This window comes from Stegodyphus dumicola, chromosome X2 (assembly GCF_044657685.1).
Source record: "Stegodyphus dumicola isolate Sdum_Otavi_A_Nest chromosome X2, ASM4465768v1".
NCBI lineage: Eukaryota > Metazoa > Arthropoda > Arachnida > Araneae > Eresidae > Stegodyphus > Stegodyphus dumicola.
In genome coordinates, this window is record NC_140781.1 from 40,593,613 (window position 1) to 40,617,882 (window position 24,270).

Here is a 24,270-nt window from a genome sequence, read left to right on the forward strand (position 1 = left end):
AAGGATTATATCATGGAAAATTGAGAGATTTATGAAGAAGATCCTCCAGAAATAAATGGAATTACAAGTAGAAAGCTATGCAGCTGACAATCCAAGAAACAGAAATATAAAGGCTCAACACCCAAGAAAGCTTTCCAGAATGATCCTGAAACTTTAGAAGAGGCGTTAACTAGTCCAGATGCAGAAAAATGGAAGTTAGCCATGAAAGAAGAGTTTGAAAATTTAAAACGAAGTGAAACTTGGACATAGTACCTAGGCCAGAAGAAAGGAAAATCGCGAAATGTGTGTCTTCAATAGAAAAACAAAGATGGACAATTGGAAAGATATAAAGCTAATTTAATTGCTCGTGGCTACACCCAAGTTGAAGGAACTGACTACAGAGAGGCGTTTTCTCTTATAATAAAAACAAAATCAATTAGAACTTTATTAGCATTCTCAGTTGAGCAAGACTAGCAAGTTCATCAACTGGATGTTATTGCAGCCTATTTAAATGGAAAATTGAGTGAGGCAATTTTCATGGAACAGCCAGCAGTGAGTCTGCATGCGAAAACACATAGAGACGTTTGCTTGCTAAAGAGAAGCTTTTATGTACTTCATCAGTCTGGAAGAGAGTGGAATATCTGCCTCAATAAATTTCTGAAATCAGCGAACCTAACAAGATCCAGAGCAGATCCCTGCGTTTACTTCAATAAAGAAAAGGATTTAATTGTAGGTGTATATGTGGATGATCTCCTTGTAATATCTAGCAAAGATTTTATCATTCAGGAATTTAAGGACAATATTGCAGCCATATTTAAAATTAAAAACCTGGGAGAAGTATCTTACCTTCTTTCAATTAGGATAAGCAGAAAGGACCAAAGGCTGTGTGACTCTTGACCAAAATGTCTATGCTAGTGAGCTCTAGGAAACAAGTAATACACAAGACGCTAAAGGAGCATTAACACCATTAGATCCAGGTATGAAATATGTAACAGCCACTAAGGATAACATGTTGAATGCTGAAGGAGCATTAAAATATAGGCAGGCTGTTGGAGGGCTCTTGTACCTAGCAGGAGGAACAAGGCTGGATTTAGCTTTTGCTACTCTTTACATGAGGCAATTCAATAATTGGCCAAGCAAGGAACATTGGGCTGGCATACAACATATCCTTCGTTACCTAAAACAGACCAATTAATTATAGCTGACTTTCCAAAAGACTGGAAAGGATTTGGAAGTGTTCTGCGATTCTGATTGGGCTGGTGATAAAATTGATAGACCATCATTTAGTGGCTATGTGGTATTACTAGGAGGTGGAGCTGTCTCATGGAGCAGTAAGAAACAACAAACGACTGCATTGTCAACAGTTGAAGCCGAGTACCTCTCAATGTGCCACGCAGCCGAGGAAGTACTGTGGTTCCAAAAATTTTTTAAGGAAATTGTGGGAGAAAATTTTTAAAATTTTCCACAAAACTTATTTGTTTATAATCAGGGTGCCATTTCTTTAGCCAAAAACTATGTCACTTCAGAGCGTTGCAAACATATTGAAATCGGGCATTTTTTCTTGAAAGAGAAGGTTGAAGAGAAATTGTTGAACTTTACCTATGTGCCTTCTAGTTGAAATGTAGCAGGCATGTTGACAAAGAGTGTGCAAAAGAAAGCCTTGTTCAATCAAAGGTTCAGTGTAGGACTGGGGGAAATTTAATCAAAGGGGAGTGTTGCTAATAACTTTTAATTTGTGATTATATTTCCTATTTGTATTTTGCAACATGTGTGGCAACACGATTTTTATTTCTTGTTTTTGGTAACATTTTCAGTTGTCACTTGTTTACTTTACCATGCTTACCATGTAACATTTGCTGTGCCTATAATGATTTTGTATTTTCCATATATGTTAATCCAGATGAATTTCTGCTTATTTATTTTTCTCCATTCCTAACGCTAGACCTTCATCATACTCTACTAGTATCAGGTAATGATTTCGAAGCAGTTGCAACAAAGAAAAATTTTCACTTTACAGTTCTACAGTTCTTACACTTACAGTAGCTACAGTTCTGTAAACTGGCTATTAATTTTTATTTACTGGTTATTTATGTGACAAAATAACATTAACATAGATAATTCATAAATCAAAAAACACTTATCTGTTGAATTAAAGCTGTATTGCATCAACTAACATAGACATTGACATAAGCCAGCAAGCTACCATGGAACACCATACCATAAACTTCTGCAAAATTAGGTGGCATTTTTGTACCAGGAACGATGATTTTCTCCCATAATGATTGACCCGACAAATCGTTTTAAAATGTTTACTTTAGAAATGCAACATAGAACATGTATAGAAAAATATAAGATTACAGCTTGGGGTGGATTACGTATTCTTTTGTCATAGTGGTTTGAAAAGTCACTGCAAAGTTTTCTTGTTTACTGCTAGTGCTGGCAAAGTCCAGGTTCAAAACTTAGAGGAAGGAGAACAAAGCACCTCGGAACAGTCCACTGCAAAATGAGGGAAAGAAGTTATATAGTTTTTTTGGTTTGTTATAAATTTAGAAATTTTTAGATTTTTCTGCTGCTTGAGCAGATAAATTGAACATTTGCAATTAACATTTGCAAGATATCTGCAAATATAATGATATTCATTCCATTACAAGATGCCATATGCAAAATGGCAAAATAAACATGAGCATGGCATCATTTATCTTCTTACTTTACTGAATTCATGTGGCATTTGCATGCACGTTTTCAGCATTGTTAAATGGAATCGGCAGTTTTATGCCTTCAGTGTATTCTGAAAATAATCTAGTAAAAAATCTCTCCCTTTTTTGTACTTGTCTTTATTTTTTAGCCCAGAAGGGCTATTAATTTCGTTTTGGCATTTTGCATTGATTCACTATAAATGTCTGTTCACTTTTCAAATTATTGCCACTAAATACTATCGCCCAGTGTTATATTTAAAGAAATTAAATAATGAAGAATCTGCATAAAAGTATGTTACCTAGAGTCGTCAGATTTTGAATAACGTAATCTTCCACCGAGTATAAGGATCTGGAAGCCCTAATTTAGAATTTGAAATTTTTTTTATTATCAATTTAATATTCTGTAACACTTTAACAAATTTTTGATTAACAAACTCAATAATTTCAAAGCGAGCAATGGCAAATCTGTACAGACAGAAAACATTTTTATCTTCAGCACGTGAGACACTGTATTGGAAAGTCCCTTTGGGTGTAATGTAAAATCTGAAAGCTTTCACATTTTTTTTCATTTATTCTAGATTAAATAAAATAGTAAATTTTTTCATAGTTTAGGAATCGTTAGGGTTGCCACCATTTAGTTATATTCTAAACCAGTGTTTATATTTGGTATCCCATTAACAAAGAAATATTGTGCTTTATTACATCTGTATATTTATTAGGCAACTAAGTTCAACTATATGGCCACCCAGGTAATATACAGTCAAAAGTCTTTAATCCGGACTCGTCGGGACTTCGGCGATTCCGGATTATCGATTTTTCCGGATTATAGATCAACAGTTTAAATCTGGTAAGATGGCATGCAGAAATTATAAAATTAAAAATATGAAACCGTAATTTATAAAATAATGAGCAATTATGATCTAAAGAATATCAAAACTTACCAAAAAAAGCTTAATATTTATTTGTTTACTTTATTAAACATTTCTTTCAACGCGCCCATGCGTAAAGCATACATTGCGCAAAATCGAAATTAGAAAATTGCAACCAGAAAATTATTTGATGTGTATTCGTGATATTTATAATGACGAGGAATTTGATTTAAATCATATCAAAGACGGAGTACATCGAGATGAAATACTACATTTAGTAAGGAATTATAAGCCGAATAAAATAAAAACATCTGCCCTGAAGATAATGATAGTGCTGGCAGATCAACTTCCAGTTCATTGCGCGCCCGCGACGTCCCCCCCCCCCCCGCGCAGAGCAGCGTGAAATTGATAAACAGATTTCGGAACGGTTAGATAAATAAAGGATATGCCTTTATCCATTTTTTGTAGCAATTCCACTTTTTGTTTGATGGACATCGAAACATACTTTCGTTTTCTAGATCCTTTGGGAGCTCCAGCATCGGAAATTCTATTTGACATAATCGAAAGTTCAAACTTACTTTTATAAAATTGCTCTTACAGTCTGCAAAAAATAATAAGCCGGATCCAATTCGAAGATTAAGGAACAATGCAATCATCAGCATTAACTGAAATAGATAATTAGATAATTTTAGCTTATACCGTCCGTTACACATTAAACGCGCACGCGAAAACGTATTCTGCGCTTGCGAAGACGCATATGCGCAGTCGTAAAGGTCTTGCGCGCACGCTTAAACGCCTATGCGCATGCGTCAACGCGGCGCATGCGCAGAAAGTTTTTAGCTTTGAGCTCCGGATTATAGATTATTCCGGATTATGGGTGTCCGAATTAACGACTTTTGACTGTATTAGTGATGCTGACTGCTGTACCAATGGGCCCGGGTTTGAATCCCGTAGAAGGTATCAATGTTTGTAAGTGTATTGTGTGTGGGGGGAGGTAAGGGGGACACTTTAAACAGGCAGTGAGCTGAATGATCTCTCAAGAGTTTGGTGGTAGGGGAAGAGAGGTGGGGAACCGTTTGACTGCCACTGAGGTTATTCACCTTCAAAATTGAGACAGACGCTTAAAAGTTAGCAAAGCCCGGCAATACCTAACATATGGCAATGCATAGGTGCTGGCCTTGCTTAAACCTATATTTGTTGCAATTTATGATACATAATTTTCAGATCCTTCGCATTATATGACATGCATTATGTATTTTTTTGTAGAAAGATATATATGCAAACTTGAGACTTCCAGCAAAACAGCATATTTTCATCATCAGTTAATTATGATTGTGGTAAAATTTTCTTAGCATAAGAAATATATCTTTTATGTAGTTATTTCAATAAGCAAAGCAGAGAATAAAATGACACACTTTATAAAGTTTGTATTGACATTACTTACACTGAGAAAAAGACTTTCTGGTACTTTGGGATTATCTGCTTCCTCAGTGAAAAGTTGAAAATAGTATTCATACGGAAAAGCAGTATGTTGCTAAAGTAGTTATGTGGAAACCAACAGTGCCATCAAAAAGTATAAATGTGCAACCTAGGTATGTACATAGCATGTCTTTTGGCCATTGCTAAATGCTGAAGTTGAATGGATACCAAATTTGTGCAGTTGCATGATTTTTTTTAAAAGTAGAAGTAGATTGTTGTATGCATATGAAGAATAACAATGGAAAAATAAATTCTTGAAAAAGATAATTTTTATTACTGATGTATTTGGTTAATCTTCGGATTATGGTAACCTGGCGATTTTTCCGCGAAAATTTGGCGACCAACCCTGCTACACCAAACTGCTAGTTTTGTTTTGGACGCCATTTTGTTTTCACGAAGTAAAGGCATGTTTTTTTTTTTTTTAACTCAACATTTTTTCCAACAATATTCTACCCGAATTACGCTTATACTAGAACTTTTATGGAATAAAAATGCTTAATCATGACAAAGATTAGGTGCAAAACTGGGAGAAAGTGCAGAATCGCAAACTGCTTACCGTGTTTTTAAGAATTGCACATACACGGTATCCATGTACACATTGACCTATTTTCACTTAAAGAAACATCCCAGAATTGCACAAAAATGGCATTGCGCACACTCTTGACTTTATCCATGTACACTGCTAAAGTCCTAGCTAGTAACCTTTATCGCCTTACCAAAATGTCGCCAAACTACCTGTTACCATATTCCAAAGATTAGCCATGTATTTTTTTAAAAAAACGTTTATGGATAACAAATTTGTGCAGTTGTGTGATTTTTTTAAGTGGAAGTAAATTGTTGTGTGCATATGAAGAATAACAATGGAAAAATAAATTCGTGAAAAAGATAATTTTATTACTGATGTATTTTTTTAAAAAAAATTATTGATTGCTTTCATATGGAATTTTTATTGTGCCACCATTTTGGAAATGTCTGTTGCCTTTCTTCTATTAGCTTGCTGATAAACTGTTAACCAATGAGTTTATTTGGTGGAGGTGCAAATATTCATGAAGTATCCAACTTTTCTTGCAGTAAAAAGTTTATTCAAAATCACCTTCAAACAAAGGACACTTTATTTGTTTAGTTTTAAATTTCACATTAGTATGTTTCTCTTCCATTTGATTTAGTAGGAATGTTATAAGCGATCAAAAACATTTATTTATGGTAACAATATATCTTTTTATAAAAAATTGTTTGGTATTTGTTGTCCTGTAACAAGAAAAGGTCTAATTCTTCAAAAATTTGCAGGTATGCAAAAGATTCAATGATGCATCTGAAAGCATTCTGAATTCTGGCTTTGATAAAATTCTTAGTTACTGTAATCAGTCTCTACAGGAACTTGAAGCTAATGTCAAAAAGGAAGATGAAAGAGTAGATCTTTGGAAAGAACTTTGTGAAATTGTAAATGAGGCTCGCACATTTTTGTCTATGATTGACATGTATTTTAGGAAATATGTGTGGTTCAAGCTATGCTGCTTTATACCAGGAAAAGTAAGTTTTTATTAAATTGTGCCTTCATGTTTAATATTATAGTCTGTACAAATAATGTGTAAAATATTCTTAGTTGTTTAAAAGTTGCTGAAAGTATGTTTAGTGTAACTGTTATGAACGTGATGAACGTTTTCATTTGTTAAAATTACAAACTATGGTTTGATATTTATAATCTTAATTTGTGGAATTTATTCTGTCTTTTTGCTTTTAGTTTTAAATTTTGTTTTCTTTATTGTATGCATTTTTAGGATAAATTTATTGCATTAAAAATACATACCCAGCATTTTTATTGTAATAAGTTGAATAATAATTTCTATTATGTTTTAATATGAGAATGATTTTATAAATGTATAAAAATTATATTAAATGAAAGCTTATATCATAAATGACATTAAAAGCATTTACATAATAATTGATTGAATGTTTGTCAATTAATAAATTTTGCATATAATAAATATAATTAAGAATTACAATTTGTTAATATTGTTGGTATCTCTCTGAATTAGGATTTTATTATATTAATCATTTGCACTCCAGACATGGTTCGTAGTTGCCATTTGATATATTTTTTCTTGCTCTGAGCATTTCATACCGAGTAAACAGGGTTAAATTAAACCGTTCTTATGAATTAGAATTTTCATGTCTTCTTACAGTATGCAGTTCTGATTGGTAGAGTGGCTAGTGATGCTGTATGCTGTATCATCAGGCCTGGGTTTGAATCCCAGGTTTACAAACATTTTGTTTGTAACTATATAGTGTCTCTGCAGCATGGTGGCACATTTAAAGCACTGGAAAGCCAAAACTTCTGTCAAGTGGTTGAAGAAGAGAGGTAAGAGACTTGAATCTGTCCTGTGGGATATTCCCCATCAAAACTGGGGTGGAGCTGCACAGTTAGCGCAGTGCGACTATAATTGTATGACCAGTTGTGAAATTTTGGTGTCCTGCCCACTTGATACTGCATCTTGGCTGTTCTGAAATCTTTCATTCCCCCTCCCCCTTGATGACAAAATTGTATAGTGTCATCTGACTGAATATTGGGTTGCATATTTGCACCAAATACCCTTTCCCTTGTCCTTTTCCACACTAAATGATTTTCGGATTTAACCAATTTACGTAAAATAAATTCGTTTGTGAATTCTGCATGGTTATAAAAATTTAAGCTAATGAATTCTATAAAATTAAACAAGTATTAGTTTTAAGAAGCAATTCATTAATTTTTTTTATCTCTAGATATTTTTTCAAATGAGTTTTGATAGTTAGAGACATTTTTTTTTTTTTGGCTAAAATATATTTCTGGATGTATTTACGTCACATGTTTCTTAATTCAAGTTAGTTTTACCTGAAATAAGGTAATGTGAATTATTAAATGAAAACTATCATCTATATTGACAGCAGAAAAATATTCAATCATTCTGTAGTTAAAAATTATTGCTACTGTTTATAACTAATTAAAATCATCCTTTAATGACATTAAAAAGAAAGCAAAAGCTATATCATTGCTAATGTTTATCAATAATTAAAATCATTCAGTAATGCCATTAAAAAGAAAGTATAAGTTATCAGTTTTTCGAGATTTGTTAGCTTGAACGTTTCGGTGCATAAGAACGTGAACTTTTCCTGAGTTCTATTCCAAAGTATGATTTGCTTTGTGTTTCTGAAGAACGTTTTTTTGAAAAATGAAGTTGTCTACTTGCAGTCTCGGAAACAACCAGTTTTTGTAACATGACAAGATACTGCTGACCGTTAACCGTGTTTCCATCAAAGAAGAATGGGCTGTAAACAGATGATCGGGATATTGCACAAAGCACATTGATTTTGGGCGAATCTCGTACATGTTCAATGGCTGCATGCGAGTTCTGTAGGCCCCAAATTCGAACATTGTGCTTGTTTACATGACTACTAACGTAAAATGTCGCTTAATCACTGAACACGATGCGTCGTGTGAAAGTCAATACCATAAAAAGTCTCGTTACAAAATGTCACACATTTGCATTTGTCATCAGAATGCAGAGCCTGTAACAAACATAACTTGTACGGCTTTCATAGCCAACCAACGTCTCAAAACATGCCAAATTGTTGTTGTAGGCAGTTGTAACTCCCGACTGGCACGATGAGTTGATTTTGAAGGACTATGTTGGAAAGCAGTTTGAATTCATGCAACATTTTTGTCGGGAACATGAGGACGGCCAGGACTCTTTCCTTTACATACACATCCTGTGTTTACAAACTGTCGATAGCATCTGCGAATGTTCCACCCATTCGGAGGCTCACTTTGATACCTCAACTTGAAACGTCTTTGCACTGTAATCACAGAGTTGTACTTCACAAAATCGAGAACACAAAATGATTTCTGCTGTGGAGTAGCCATTTTAAACATGTGACGGTTACCACGCAAAACAGAAGACAATTGACATCTAGCAGCTATTAATATAAACTAGACTATGTATTCGTTTCGCCAATAGCCGGGCCGAGGCTCAGTGATCAACAGTTTGGACAAAATAGCACTTTGTAATACGTGTATTCTTTTTGAAACACGATGTATTAAAACTGGGTACTTTAGTGGTTCCATGAGACTATCAATGCCAGTGTTTTAGCCATACAAAGAACATCATCCCATGGAAATCCTGCATAAATCACAGTGGAGAGCATGCAGAATTTTCTAGGACTTGTTCTACATGAAAACTGGAAAAAGATGTTCAGAATATTAAAGTCAACAGAAAGTTGCGATCTCCAGAAGTGTGAAAGTTAGCAACTAGCACCTAATTTCGATCTAACATATAACCTAACTTTGATCTAACTACGTTGAAGCTACAAAATCCACTAAAATAGTTTTTATGTATACTATCTTAACCTTCCAACATGCGCACTTGCCAATTTTACATGAGCATGCGCACATCATATTTTTTATGACATCCGTTATTTTACCGTTTTTGGCATGGAAAATGACAGAAAATGAGTGAATATTGATAATAAATTTGTTAAGAAATAAAATATTAATCTTATTATTGCAAAATACAAATATCACAATCAAATATAAGTAAATTATTTTTAAGTTCTTATGTTAGTGAGATGGAAATGTATTCATTATAGAAAATTTTAAATTTATTATTTAATAATTATATTTTAAAATCGAAGCTAATTTTAATACACATCAAAGACAAGTATAGACAATAAAAAAGTAAACACCTTGGTAGGGAAAAAAGTAAGTTTAGCATTACTTACTTCTGCAAGTAAACGTACTTCTTACTGGTTTCAAAAACGCACTTTAAACTAACTTTAATGTTTTTATTTATTTCTAAAAAATAGAAACAAAAGAAAATAAGGAATGGAAATCGGTATTGTTCTCCCATCCAAATGTTTCCTTGTCTTCCTCTTCTTTATCAGATAATTCTTGAAGAATCTGAGCAAAATCAGCTGGTTGCACATATTTTTTTTGCCTTGAAAACCGATATAAAATTTACGGTGCCAAATGTAGTCAAATTAAAATAATACACAGCAATTAATAACACAAAATTACAAAATATTTGAGGAAAAAAAAATATTTTCCGAATTTTAAAACATGACCACGCGCGTGTCGTAACTTGTATGAAAAAGCTGCCACGTAGCACAAAAGCTCAGTTAAAAAAAAAGTCAAAATGACTTCTTGTTGGCACATTCCATGATGTGGGGAAGGGTAGAAAGGAGGAATAGAAATGACCTTCAGACGTCTCAGCTTCAATATGCAAAAAACGTGCATTATAAACTGAATTTGTCATAAATTATGCGCATACGCGCATGCTCGCTGGTTAAATATACATAAGATGTTAAATTTGAATAACACACAACAGCTAAACAATAAAACCTTAACCTACAGCTAAAGAAAAAAGTAAACAGAAAATGGAAAATCAGGATGCCTCCCTCCCCACCCTAAAAAAATGCAAGACTGTGAAACCTTCAAGAAGCCAAAGTATAATCAACTTTGACATCATGGAATCTGACATAAATTGAGTCAAATAGAGGAGGGAATGACAATCCCAAAACATTTTCTGAAACCAAAAAGCAGCACAGAGAGAACATACATGATGGCCACCTTTATTTTGTGGAACTGTCGCAGTTTTCGTCATAGTCCTGATACTATCAAACATTTGATTCATGTAAGTCATCCTGTCTGTATAGCAGTATAGGTGATATTTTAAAAATCAGATGAGCCTGTTAAACTATGGAGGCACTGTTTTATTATAAAGGATAATTCTGGTGCGGATCGTACCAGTGGGGGATGTCAGACTACTCACCTTACTTTGACTACCCATCTAATGCCACCATGTTCAGTATTTGCCTTCAGGTTGTTGCAGTACAGGTCATTGTCACAGTATTGATTTCAATTTGCTCAGTTTATCTGTCACGTAATAAGCATATCAATCAATCTTATGGAATAACTGCCTGAGCCTTTTGCAGTTGTAGGATATTTCGGTGGCCGTAATCCATAATTGGAAGGTAGGGGGGAAAGATTATATGGAACTCAAATTGAGCAAGCTATTGAAGAGCCGGGCCTTTGCTTAGTGAATAATAATCAATACACCTACTTCCAGCAGCCTACAAGGACATTTCACCTTATCAGTCTAGCCATATATCTGCCATCCTTATGCTTTTCCACTTTTAGTGGAGGAAAAAATACAAATGATAGTAATCACTTTCCTGTTTTTGTGTTTTTTGCAAGATAAATAAAATTCCAAGACATGAACGCTATCTTTTGCTTAGAGCAGATTGGGAATTTTTCTCATCTTTAGCAGACCTTATGGAAGAAATGGTGAACTAGGTATCTGTTGATGAAGCAGTGAATAGAGTTACTGATGTTATTGTTGAGGCAGTTGCATTTATATATCTAATCATAAAAAAAAAAAAAAAAAAAGGCTTCCAAAATATACCCACAACGATGGTGAAACTACAAATGCGGTGAGTCAAGTAACAAAAAAAAAAAAAAAAAAAGGTTAATTTTTTGTAGGTGCTGTACTTTATCAGACCTCAAGAAAAGCAAAAGCAAATACTAGAAATTTAAAAAGAAAGAGCCAGAGGGATTCCTGGATGTTCTATGTGTTTGAAATATCATCTATGTCAAGTAAACAAGCGTGTGAAAGACTTAAGAAAGGATATGGCCAAAAAACCATTCATTCTCTACAAAGACCACTCACTTTCCTTTCTGGAAAAAGATGAGTGAGTTATTAGCAACACGGAAAAAATTGCAACCATTTTAGTAGACATTTACCACTGTTACTAATAACAAAAACTCTCCACCAGTATTTCTTTTTGTCAAGCTATACTTTGAGAAAATTTCAATTGCTTTTGGCTCTTCCAGCTTGGAAGCATATAATGGTGATTTCACAAAGTTTGAGTTCAGGAGAGCTTTGTTAGACACTTCAGGAAAGTCTAGTATGGATCTAGATGGTGTCAGTTATGAAATGCTGAAGCATCTTTCCTGCTCTTCCCATTGTCTAGCCTTCTCACAATCTACAGCCAAGTGTAGAAGGAGCATGCTTTTCCCAGTGCATGGATGAAAGCTGTTATTATTCCCATAGCTACGCCAGGGAAAGACCCAAAGAATCCCTTGAGCTATTGCCCCACACAGACTTCTGTCCTTGCTTTACCTCGTCCCATTTTAATAACTTCCTGATCACTTGTATTATAATATCTGCGCATTGCTGCTACAAAGTTGTCCAAATCTTTAGTGAGCTTCAATTGGGATTAACTAGGTTTTACCACCTTAAAAAATATCTGAGCTTTAATGCTTGCAGGTAATTAATATTTTAATTAATCCAGTATAAAAAGTTTAAACTTCTCTGAATTGTGAGTAGATGTCAAATGCTGCCTCAACTCTCATTATGCACTGAGTGTACATTTTTTCATATTATTTCGTACGTCTTTGCAAGTTGTTTTTATGTTGAAATGGAACTTGAGTTCTTTGCGTTTGTTATCTTGGCATAGTTATTGGAATTCTTTTCTTGTAGCTTTGTGATCAAACATTTTAATTTCACTTTTAAACTCTGCAGAATAATTTTACCTTTGTGTTCTTCAGGAATTTGTAGAGGCTTAACCTAAGTTCTGCACAGTGCAAAAAGAATGGCCATTCCTCAGCTTTGGATAAGAGATTAATCATGATTCTCTTCATCTTTAAATGCTTCAGGAAATCAATTCCCTTATTTTATGAATCTAACACTGCTTTATTGTGTGAGCTCAATTTTTCCTCATTATCCTTTAACTTATTGATTTGGATTTCAAACTTCTTTTTGTCTGATGTTTTCTTTCAAATTGTCTTTTCTGAAGTTCCATCTCTCTTTTCCAATCTTTAGCTGCATCTTCTTCTAGTTTATACCTTTCTAAACTGTAGCTCTATTTTTTTAATTTAATTTGAGTTTGCATGTTCCTAATGCTTTCACTCGATTCCTCCAACATCTTTTCTCTGTTTTTGTTTTTAGGGCTGAAAGCAACCTTCAATATTTCTATTTTACAGATTTAAACATATATTAGTATGGATAGAGTTTGATTTTACAGCCTTTGGTGTGCTTCCAATTATTCATACACCAATTACTCACTTAGCAAGTATAAACTTTGAATAATATTTGTTTCATATGATAACCATTGAAATATGTATTACAATATGACATCAGATATCAAATATAAACTCATCTTTTTATACCTTTAAATACCTTCGATAGCATAATGAATTGCTTTTTAACAATTAGTATTATGTTGTCACCATAATCACTTATTCCTTTTCTGATATTACCATTTGACATGCTTTATACAATACATGTTGTTATACTAGTAATTGTTGAAACCAATTTATTCCATAAGAGTGCTAATTATCTTCCCTAACAATACAAAAATATTTTAAAACATATTAATAACATAAGTAGACTATAAATAAACTGTTTACTTAAATATCAGGTCTAACTTTTGTTATTTGTTCACTTTTTGGCTTGATATAAAAATATCCTACCTTTTACTTTTTTATCAGTTGCACCTAGATGGTAAAGTGGTTAGGGGAGCCAACTGCAATACTGAAGGGCCTGAGTTCAAATCCCAGAGAGAAGGCATTGTTGCAAGTGTTCGTCCCTTCATAGGAGGTAACGGTGGCCGCACAATAAAATGGCCAACACTTCTGGCCTTAGGAAAGTGCAGTGTCAAAAAAAGGCAAAAAAAGTGCCTGTTGTTAAAAAAAAAAAAAAAAAAAAAAAAAAACGTTTTCATCAGTTACATTCCTGCCAATTTTCCATGATTTGCTCTCAATATGTATTGATTAAAATCATAATTGACTCATTAAAATACGTTAACAGTACAATTAAAATATCTGTGAATAATTATTTCCTTTTTTTCCCCCATTTTTGTGTTTCCCAAGAAAAAAAGTGGGACTTACCTCCAGCATAAAGGTGCTCTTGCCCTTAATCCTTTGTGGTCATACGTCTATTTTCAGCCACCAAAGATTTTTTACCATTCCAATCCATGTCTACTCTCATCCACGAAAGCTTTTTTTACTTTTCCAGTCTTATGTCTCTTCTCAGCCACTGTTTATTTCTGGTAAGCAGTAATTGTGGTATCATGTGACTGTATTTCCTTTTGTAAAAATCAATTCTCATCCAATATTTGTACCAACATTTAATCTTTTCTAAACATTAGCTTGATGTATTAATAGATTTTTCTGTGCATAAATTTGCATTTCATGTGTAGTGATCAGGTGCTTCGATGAAGCCTCTGTAGTTGCTTGCTTGTGTCGCCATCTGTTAACACCAGTGAGAAGTGCAGCATCACATGAGCAGGACCCAAACCCGAACCTGGAGCGGTTTATTTCAAGGAGTATTCTTTACCGCTAGCCCAAAAAAGCTCCGTTCTGCTAGTTTCAAGAATTCCAACTCTTTCAAATTTGCAAGCGTTGAGTTGTTCTCGAGATTGCTACATATGCATTTACATTTAACACACCACAACATGCTTCATATTATACACACATTTGTATTCATTAATGTTGTATTATAACTACATTTTATTACTGCATGACTACTTTTCTGAATTTGGAATGTGAAGGAAAAGCTAGTTTCAAATCAGCATTAATTTATCTGTATTTTCCTTAGTTGTTGTATTAAAAATTTTCACATGACTAAAATGGTGGGAAAGCATATCTTGCAACAATTAAAATGTTACTATTGTGCACTTATCAGATTATAACCTAAACAATTCACTTTAAAACTTTGCCTTGTAATCCTTTTTTTTTTTTGTGACTGTTTGCTGCTTGTGAGCCACACCTCCTTTCTTACTAGTATTTAGCTATCTCGGATTGGCTATCTAGTATTTAGCTATCTTGAAATGTTTTAATTCTGTAGTGAGCAGTATGTAAAAATATACATGAAGATGATAATATTGATCATATAGATAAATTTCAGTATCATACACAATCAACAGTGAAATTCTTATGTAAGGAAACTAGTAATTAGATCATGTGGAAAGTTTTGCATTTTTGCAAATCAAAGCATGTTTTCTTTGAATTATTTTGTTACTGGTGATAAGGAGGAATCTTGTTAGAAGCAGGTATTAATAAATATGGTCTGTCCTGCTCATGTTGCATAATTCTAGCATGTGTTATTGCTTAAGTTTTATTTTAATGTAGTACTAAGAATGGAGAACCGAAAAGTTCATATAGTCATATTATGCTCTTTTATTTAAAAGAAAATGCAAAATGTGAATGAGACTCTTCTTCCTAAAATTTCTGCTGTATTTGTAGACAAAGTGGTGTTTCTGATGACACAGTCTTAAGGTAGTTCAAATAGTGTGAGATATTGAGACTCCTTATATTTTGTAATTGTATTATTGTACTGAGATTGTATTTGATCTTATTAAGCAGTGTACGGAAGTAATCGTCCAACGAGACTATATTAATATGAGATGATTAAAATATTGTTGCTTGTGTGCGGGTTCATTATGAATTGAATGCAAAATAAAACAAAATGCTTAAATTTCATCAGATATTCGTACAATATCCCAATATCTCACAGTAGTTATCTTTTATACTACTAAAAACATTCAACAGAGCAAATTCAAAATAGAGAAAGCTAGTCTGATTTCACCGCAAGTTCACTTCAGTCAATAACAGCAGTTTTCTAAGCAAATCTCATAAAACAACTATCTGAATTTAGAGGTTTTCCTCCCTTTTATAAGCTTTTTAAATCTCGCGCTAGATTGTTCTAGCAATTTCTTGAAATCAAAAAGAGATATTTATTGAATGTTAAATGCATGTGCTATTGTATTTTTAATTTTCCGTCTCAGCTTTCTTTTAATATTTGTCACACGCTGCACTGCACGGGGAATAAAACTATTTAATTTATAATTCCACTAACATTAGCTATTTAAATACCAATTCCGTAACAATATTTATCCCAGCTCTTTCTTATTTCTATAATTTCTCACAATTTATTTGTAACTTGGCAAGGAAAGGCCCGTTCATCAAGAATAAGTAGGCTATCACTGTTTGTGAAAGTAGATGCATTAGAAAATGACATATGTCTGTTCCGCAATTACCATTTAGCCCAGATGAAATTTATTCAGCACATAATCTAGTGAGTACAAAGCAAGGTATACGAGTTTTACATGCTTTTTTTTAAGAAGCTGCCCAGATGATCTAGTGGTTTGGGGAGCCTACTGTGGTACCGAAGGGACTGGGTACGAATCCCAAAGAAGGCATCGTTTTAACTGTGCATCCTTTCATAGGAGGCAATGGTGATCACCTGTTAGGTGCCTCCACATTAAAATGGCCACCACTTCTGGCCTTAGGCATGGCCAATGCTGAATAAGCAAGTGCCTGCCATTGGATTAAAAAAAAAGATGCTTTAAGGAGTTGCTTAAAGGTTTATAATGTTTTATCTTTGTTATTTCTGTGCAGAATGTGAAATACTTCTGCCTTTAATGCAGGAAAGTACTGTTGCATAATAACATTTATAGACTATTGCTTAATGTTGTTAATATGCTCCAGAATTTCAATATCCGTTACATTCTTGCTTTTTTCCTTTTAATTGCAGAGAAAATAATTCACCAAGAATCTGAGAATTGATTATGCACATTTTATTCCATATCATGTAAGGAAGTGTTATTTGAATCTGTCTGACCCAGGCTGTAGAACACAGCCACTGAATGAAATATTTGAAATAAATGAAAATATTTTCTTCATTTAAACTTCAGTGTAAATACACCATATAGTGTAATATGTCCACATCTTTTCATCTAAACTTTACATAAGCTTAAAATAATGTGGTTTAAAAATGTGGGTAAAATTGATTGCATATAGGAAAATTAGAATATTGGAAACAATCTGTATTTGTTCTGATAAAATGTTTGCTATTGGGTGTTAATATCAAATTTACCATTTTGTAAAATTTATTTTCAGATCATAGATAAATTTTATGCGCTAATGTGGATTGTCATGATTGCAAACGATGCTGTTGGTGGTCGTGAATGTCTAGAAGAAGGGAGAGCTTTGGTGTACGGATGCATAAGATATTGCTGCAAACATGTATTCCCACCTTTTATACCGAAAATAAATGAAGCACCAAAAAAAGTGATCACGGTGAAAATGCCTAATGGTAATTTTTTTTTAATATAAATTAATTTTTATTTCATTAAGCAATTTAAAAAGAAGCCTTAGTTCAATAGACAGGGTAATATTACAATGAATTTTTCCACTAATCAGATTTCCACTGCAAATTATAGCAAAGCATGTTGTAATCAGTTTATAATGTATTTTCTTCCTCCTAGCAGTGGCGTAAATAAGGGTATGCAAGGAATGCCGCAGCATAGGGGCCCGAAGGCTTAGGGGGCCCTTAAATGTCCTGCTGAACTAACTACATTTACATGTTTAAACTTAAAAGACAGATTCCATTACATATATATAGAAGCTTTAATTCATTTTCCCTTGATGGATTCGGAATTAGAATTTCAATAAAAGAAGATTAATTATTATTTTTATATTTTTCATCTTGTATTTTTTCCCTTTTACTTTTCTTTTTTATTTTTAAAATTTGTACTACTATAAATTCTTATTTTAATTTTGATATGTTTTGATTTTGTGTTAAACCTCTTTTGCACGATTGTTAACATTAATATAGTTGAGGAATAGCCTTGATTTGACACCTTGATTTTACTTTTAACTTTAAAATCTTTAAGTATATGTAGATAATAGAATTTGTTTTCTTTTAATTTTTTACGGGCCCCCTACCTGTATGGTGCAGTGACGCAATTCTCTGTATGATGCAGATAGGAGGCCCTTGGAAGCACCCGAAACAGCTAAATTCAAGTGTGTGCAAAAGTTAAAATTCCAGCATTCGACTATGAAATAATAACTTCATGACCTACCCCAGTTTAGGGATAGCAGTGAGCGGAAAATAGGAAAAGTTCCTTTGTATTCCTTAGTCTCAAACCTGAAAATTATTAAAGGTGACCCTCTAAAGGAAAGAATTCTCTTCTTGCAGTCCCAAATAAAATGTGGCGGCTGTGGAAATTAATTGTAACTATTTATTATAAAGTACTTATTTATATATTAATTTGTTTCTGTATAATTAGCATTATGATCGAATAATCAGTAGACATATTTTCTAAGTATATAAGGTATTTCTCCCACTTCCTTAGCGTGCCTTCGTGGTGTAACGGTAGCACGCTGGGCCAGTATTCCAGAGGTCCGTGGTTCGATTCCCGGCGAAGGCAGTTGCATATTTTTCATCTTTTCTGCTTCTAACTAACCTAATGACTCTACAAGTATAAATCAAAGAAGTAACTAGACAGGATTCTGGTACTTTGGAAATAACTTTGCAAGTTAAGAGAAATCGTGATATATTATTTGCAGTTTGGAATTTTCATAATATGTCATTTGGTAGCGTTTAATTTTGTTCATATATTGAATCTCTTACTAGCTTTTCCATTAAACGCAAGTCCAAAAATCAGTCCTAATATTCAATTTGAAATTGAATTTATTAATGTGAATGATTCTTTGGCTTGCTATAAACGGCGTATCACTTTTCAAATTGTTGCCAACCAAATAATTTCACCCTGTATTATTTTTAAAGAAATTAAATAAGGAAAAATCTGCATGTTTGAATGTATAATTCTCACAATGTAAAAAATGATGGTACGTGCAACCTGTGCAGTCGCACCAAGAGGCAAGGTAAGGGACAGAAACATTTTGGATTTAGAAGCACAATTGACATTACAAAATGGAAAAGTTAAAGGCGGATTGATTTTTTCCCTCTGTTTTTTTACAGTAATAAGCTGGAGGGGGGAATCATTTTACGAATGATTCCCCCCTCCAGCTTCAGCCCCCTGCAGCTCCAGTATTAATTGCTAATTCCAGAATACATGCTTTTCTTTCTTAAGGACACAAAATCATTGATGTAAGTTGAGCAGTTGTGGCATGAAAGGACTTTGCCCCACCCCCACGTCGAAATGCCGTTCTAGTCCAGGAAACGCAAAGATTTTATGGCACTACATTTGGAAAGGAGAGATTTCTCGTTCGGCTTAGGGATCTTTGAATGAATTCAAGATCCGAAAAAAAGGGCGGGAGTTTTACGACAGGCTACGAACACACAGATGCTCAAACATTTTAAGCGGCCAAATATTTCAGTTAATGTCCTGAATGATGAAATAATAATGAATGAATAATGAATAATGAAATTTTTTTCATTAAATTTATCGAAATTCATTATTTTTTCACTCATGGGGGTAAGAAATGGAATGGATGAATATTTTTACTTGAAATAATGAGTAAATAAATATTTATCGAATTTTTCATATCAAAATTTTCAAAATATTCTCACATTGCAGATAAAATGCAGGTTAGGAATTCTTTAAAATCCCTAATCGAGAATTAAATCTGAAAGCGCAGAACTCGTTTGAGGATTTACTTGATTTGCTTTAGAAAAGAGAAGAGCTGTAGTGTTTCTTAACCAGTAAATTATCCATCTACCAAAAATCCACACTTATCTGTAAAAGATAATTCTGAAGACATTAAATTTGTTTTAAAAGTAATATATTAATCTCTCTTCGTTTGAAAAAAATATAATAAATTAAATTTTTTTAACAACATGAAACATTTAAGCGTATAATTGAGTAATGCGCAATAATTTGTACGTTATTTAAATGGAATTGAATTGAATTATTATATAATAATAAAGCACTCGAGGTCTATTTGCCTAAGGGAAAGAACGTCTTCATAGAGTACTTTCTGATTGTTATTTGAAATGAAATTTTACAATTTACTTTTGCTTTTAATTTACTTTCCACAGCATTCAGTACGTGAAATAATCAATAATAGTATAATAATGATAATAAAAATGACATCACACAACTAAAAGTATATACTACTTCGTAAATTTCGATAAATTAATTACTGAAAATATTTAAACATATCAATGGCAGCGTTGCTCTAATAGTTTTATGTTGCATTTCAACATCTGAAAGAACGCGAATTACATTGCTATTTTCACTGCACAAACGAATGGAATATTTCAGAAAAGAATGCTCCCCCGTTATTGCAATATTTCAATAATTTTTGAAAATTAAAAAATTTAATTAACACGTTTTAATAGTAAATGATGCGATTTTCACTCATAAAATCCCTTTGTACATTATTCTCTTTCATTTCAGCATCACTGCATAACTTATCTAAGACATACATAGCTTCCATTAATATATGTTCCCTTACATTATATTTATTTTTTATATTTTTGTCATTAATAAATTAATAAATAAGATAAAAAAATTGATACTGCTTAATTTATAAGCAATGTAAAGACTGGAAATCTGAGGTCATTACTTTCCGAGACATAACTAGCTTTCTAAGATGCAAATAAAACAGACAACAGTAATCATAAATATTAATACTCCTAAAATATATACCCTTTTCCTAACTAATTTTTGCTTTCTGATCACCTGGGGTACAACAAACCTATTTTCATTAAATGAAGTTTTGCGTATTTCTCTACGAACTACGCAAAACTTGTTTCATACAATTTTATTTTTACTAATTATGAAGAAATTTTATACTTGTTTCCTAAACAAGTATTTATGTGTACTATTTTTAGAATCCATGCGACAGAGTGTGAGTACTCATCTTCAAATATATGTTAGTGTCAATAAGCTTAACTCTAAATTATTAAACATTTCTGGGACCTTGAAACTTGGAAGAGAATCATCATATTTTGCTACAGTGGGTATTTAAATTTAGATAAATCCTCATACCATAAATATTTTGTGTTTAATTTTAAAATTTCCATTTCGTATTACACAATCATTTTCAAAGCTGCTTGGATACATATCAATAAAATTTGTTTCTACCTGTTTATGATTTCATCGTAAACTTGTGAAGAATTTCCTAAAAATATCCGAATATCCATAATTTTTACTGTTAAATATTTAATAATTATACATTAACTGAAATGCATTTACAGTACAGAGAAAATGTAGAAAGATATTGTAGGTGATGTATTAGGTATCATTGGAATATGACAATAATAATAGTACAATTTGACTGAAGGGAAAAAGAAAAAAACAGATGTTTCAGCATTTTAAAAGGGAAATGGACAATGGACATCTTTACAGTAAATTCTTCGATGAAAGTTTTACTAAGACTCAACTTGGGAAGATGTTAGTTTGGTACATTTATATTTACCATATTGGCAGCACCAAGCTCCTTCTCTGAGTGCGAGCTATGGATGCCGTTGTAATGTTGTGCACGTGTTGTTAAGTTTCAATAAAAAATGTGAAAAGATACGTTTCTTATTTTTCGACTTGCTTCTTCATATGATATCGATTTGTTTAGCATAATAGCAGTTCTCGTGGTTTGTGAATATGAATGAAGAATTTAGTACTTATAATTTGTTATAAAAGTTACCAGTACTAGCGTAAAAATGGCATGTACAAGAAGCAGTGATATCAGCATACCGCTATTTGATGGTTCGGACTATTTTAATTGGAAAGTGCATATGATGAAATTTCTTCAATTTAAAAAGTGTAAAGATGTGGTTCAGCGAAAAGTAAATGAAAACGATGACGTGGAAAAATGGGAAGAAAAGGATATCCAAGCTACAAATTACATTTACGGCGCCATAACAAACAAGCAATTGGAATATATTTACGAGTGTGAGACTGCATTTGATATAATTACGAAATTTGACGCAATGTATTTAAAAACTTCAACATCTCTACAAATTGTCAAAATAACTTGGAATGTGTGAAACTGAAAAATTATCCTGATGTAAATATATTTTTTGATGATTTTGAGAAGTATGTGAACGAACTGAAACATGCCAGTGCCACTGTAACGGAACAAGAAAAATTGAACTATATGCTAAGAGCATTACCTTCAAATTACAGTCACATTGGTGACTTAATAGATGTATTACCAGAGAAGGACAGAACAGTCGATTACCTAAAGAGCAAAATCAAATCTAAATTACTTGAAGAGAAAAATGATTATCAAGATTGTGCACCAGCAGAAAAATCAAATGCATTCAAAATTGAAACAAGCAAATCAGGTCCACAAGGGAATGTCTGTTATAATTGTTGAAAACCTGGTCACTTTAAAAAGAATTGTTGGCATGTCCATCAAAGGAACTATCGTGGTAATGGCTCCACTAATTATCGTGGTCGAAGTTCTTCAAACAATCGAGGACGTAGTTGTGCTTTTAGTGGACATCGTGAATGTGGAACATACTCTAATCAGAAAATAAACAGTCATCAAGGCAATAGTTTTCACACCATTGTTATCGAAAGTAACATGACAAGTTCCAGTGCAAATTCTGTGACGAATAAAAATGAAATCAGTTGGTTACTGGATAGCGGATGCACAGACCACATTATAAACAGTGATGAATATTTGAAAGAGCAAGTCACTTTGAAGGATCCTATTCAAGTGAATGTCGGTGATGGAAGGATCTTGAAAGCTACAAAGGTTGGCAATATAATAGTTTCTTTTCCTGTATATAACTCTGAATCTATCATAACATTGAAGAATGTATTTTAAGAAATGAAAGCAAATTTATTAAGTTATTCGAAGATTACTGATAATCATAAAATAGTTTCAAAAGAAAAGTTCTCTAAAATATATGATGTCAATGGTTCATTAGTAGCAATAGCAAAGAAAGAAGAAAGATTATATAAAGTAAAGAGTTATGTTAAAAATAGTAAAATATTTGCAAATTTGAACAACAGTAAGTTAATGTTAAAAGAAAAATTGCACGGTTCATTTGGACATGTAAATTTTAAATATCTGGATATTATGTGCAAAGATCAGCTATTAGAAGGAATCCTTAAAGAAATAGAAACTGAATATATGAAGTGTACCATATGTATTGAAAATAAAATGCACAATTTACCATTCAAGAATAATAGAAGAAAAGCAGAATATATTCTGGAGATTATACATACAGATGTAAATGGACCTCACAGAACAAGTGGATGTAATGGTGAGAAATACTTTGTGAGTTTTATTGATGATTATAGCAAGTTGGCAAAAATTTATTGTATCAAATCTAAGGATCAAGTCTCTGATTGCTTAATTGAATATGTAAATGAAATTCAAAATTTAACAGGGAAGACTATCAAAGAACTAAGATGTGATAATGGTAGCGAATATATGAATAGCAAGATATACAAATTTGCAAGAGAAAAAGGTTTCAAGATAAAGTCATGCCCACCATATGTACATGAATTAAATGGTACTGCTGAGCGTTACAACAGAACTATACTGGATATGGCAAAATGTCTTAGCCGAAGCAAAAGTTGACAGACATTACTGGCCTGAAGTAATTAAAGCTGCTGCTTATTTGAAAAACAGGACATTAACAAATACTGTTGTAAAGAAGACACCATATGAAATATTTTTCAATAGGGAAACCATCTGCTAAAGAATTGAAATTATACGGAAGTAGAGTGTATGTAAGAATACCAGAAGAAGAGATAAATAGTCTAAGTGGTCTAAGTCTAAGTGGGATAAAAAGGTTGAATTTGGAATTTTACTTGGATATACAGAAGTTGGATATAGAGTTTTGATGAATAACAGAATAATAGTTGCCAGGCATGTTGATATTATTGAAGAAGACAATGTGTGTAGGTTGTGATGATGAAGATAAGAATGATGATACAAATAAGAAGAATGAACCTCAAGAAGTGTCATGTGAATAGAGTAATGATAACTGCAAGGACAGTGTGATAAATGAAGATGAAACAAAAAGTGGAATGAGACCAAGAAGGCAAATCAAACCACCAGTTCGATTTCATGAAGAATTCGGGTACTACTGTGTTAGTGCAAATTTTTGTGATGCTACAGTTCCAGGTAACTTTGAGGAGGCGACAACATGCAGTGAGACTGGACATTGGAAAGAGGCAATGGACAGTGAAATGAACAGTCTTGTTAAAAATAACGCTTGGACACTAGTGACTAAACCAGAGGATAAAGCAATTGTAGATGTGAAGTGGGTATTCAAAAGAAAACCAGGTAATGTTTTTAAAGCTAGATTAGTGGTTCGAGGTTTTCAGCAAAAAGATAGTATTGAGGATACTTACTCCCCTGTCATTAAGATGCAAACCTTAAAACTGTTACTTTCATATTCTTGTCAGTATAATTTAAATATTCATCAAATGGATGTTGAGACTGCCTTTTTAAATGGTTATGTTGTGTCTGAAGTTTATGTTAAACAACCACAAGGCTATAA

At 32.9% G+C, this 24,270-nt stretch overlaps 1 protein-coding gene and 1 non-coding gene across 4 annotated transcripts in view; both read left to right on the top strand.

Annotated features, from left to right (window-relative positions):
• The window catches only part of LOC118204263 (F-box only protein 28-like), a 91,858-nt gene that overhangs the window by 27,573 nt on the left and 40,015 nt on the right, over positions 1-24,270 (top strand). For all 3 annotated transcript variants that reach the window (XR_015038921.1, XM_085809135.1, XM_085809136.1), the window contains exons 2-3: positions 6,311-6,553; positions 16,956-17,151. Coding sequence is in view for 2 of the 3 variants with exons in the window: in XM_085809135.1 (XP_085665261.1) it covers positions 6,311-6,553; positions 16,956-17,151 (439 nt within the window). In the remaining variant the exon portion in view is untranslated. The remainder of the gene's footprint in view (positions 1-6,310; positions 6,554-16,955; positions 17,152-24,270) is intronic.
• TRNAT-AGU (transfer RNA threonine (anticodon AGU)) lies at positions 18,197-18,268 on the top strand. Its single transcript has one exon. It is a non-coding gene; the product is annotated as a tRNA-Thr (tRNA).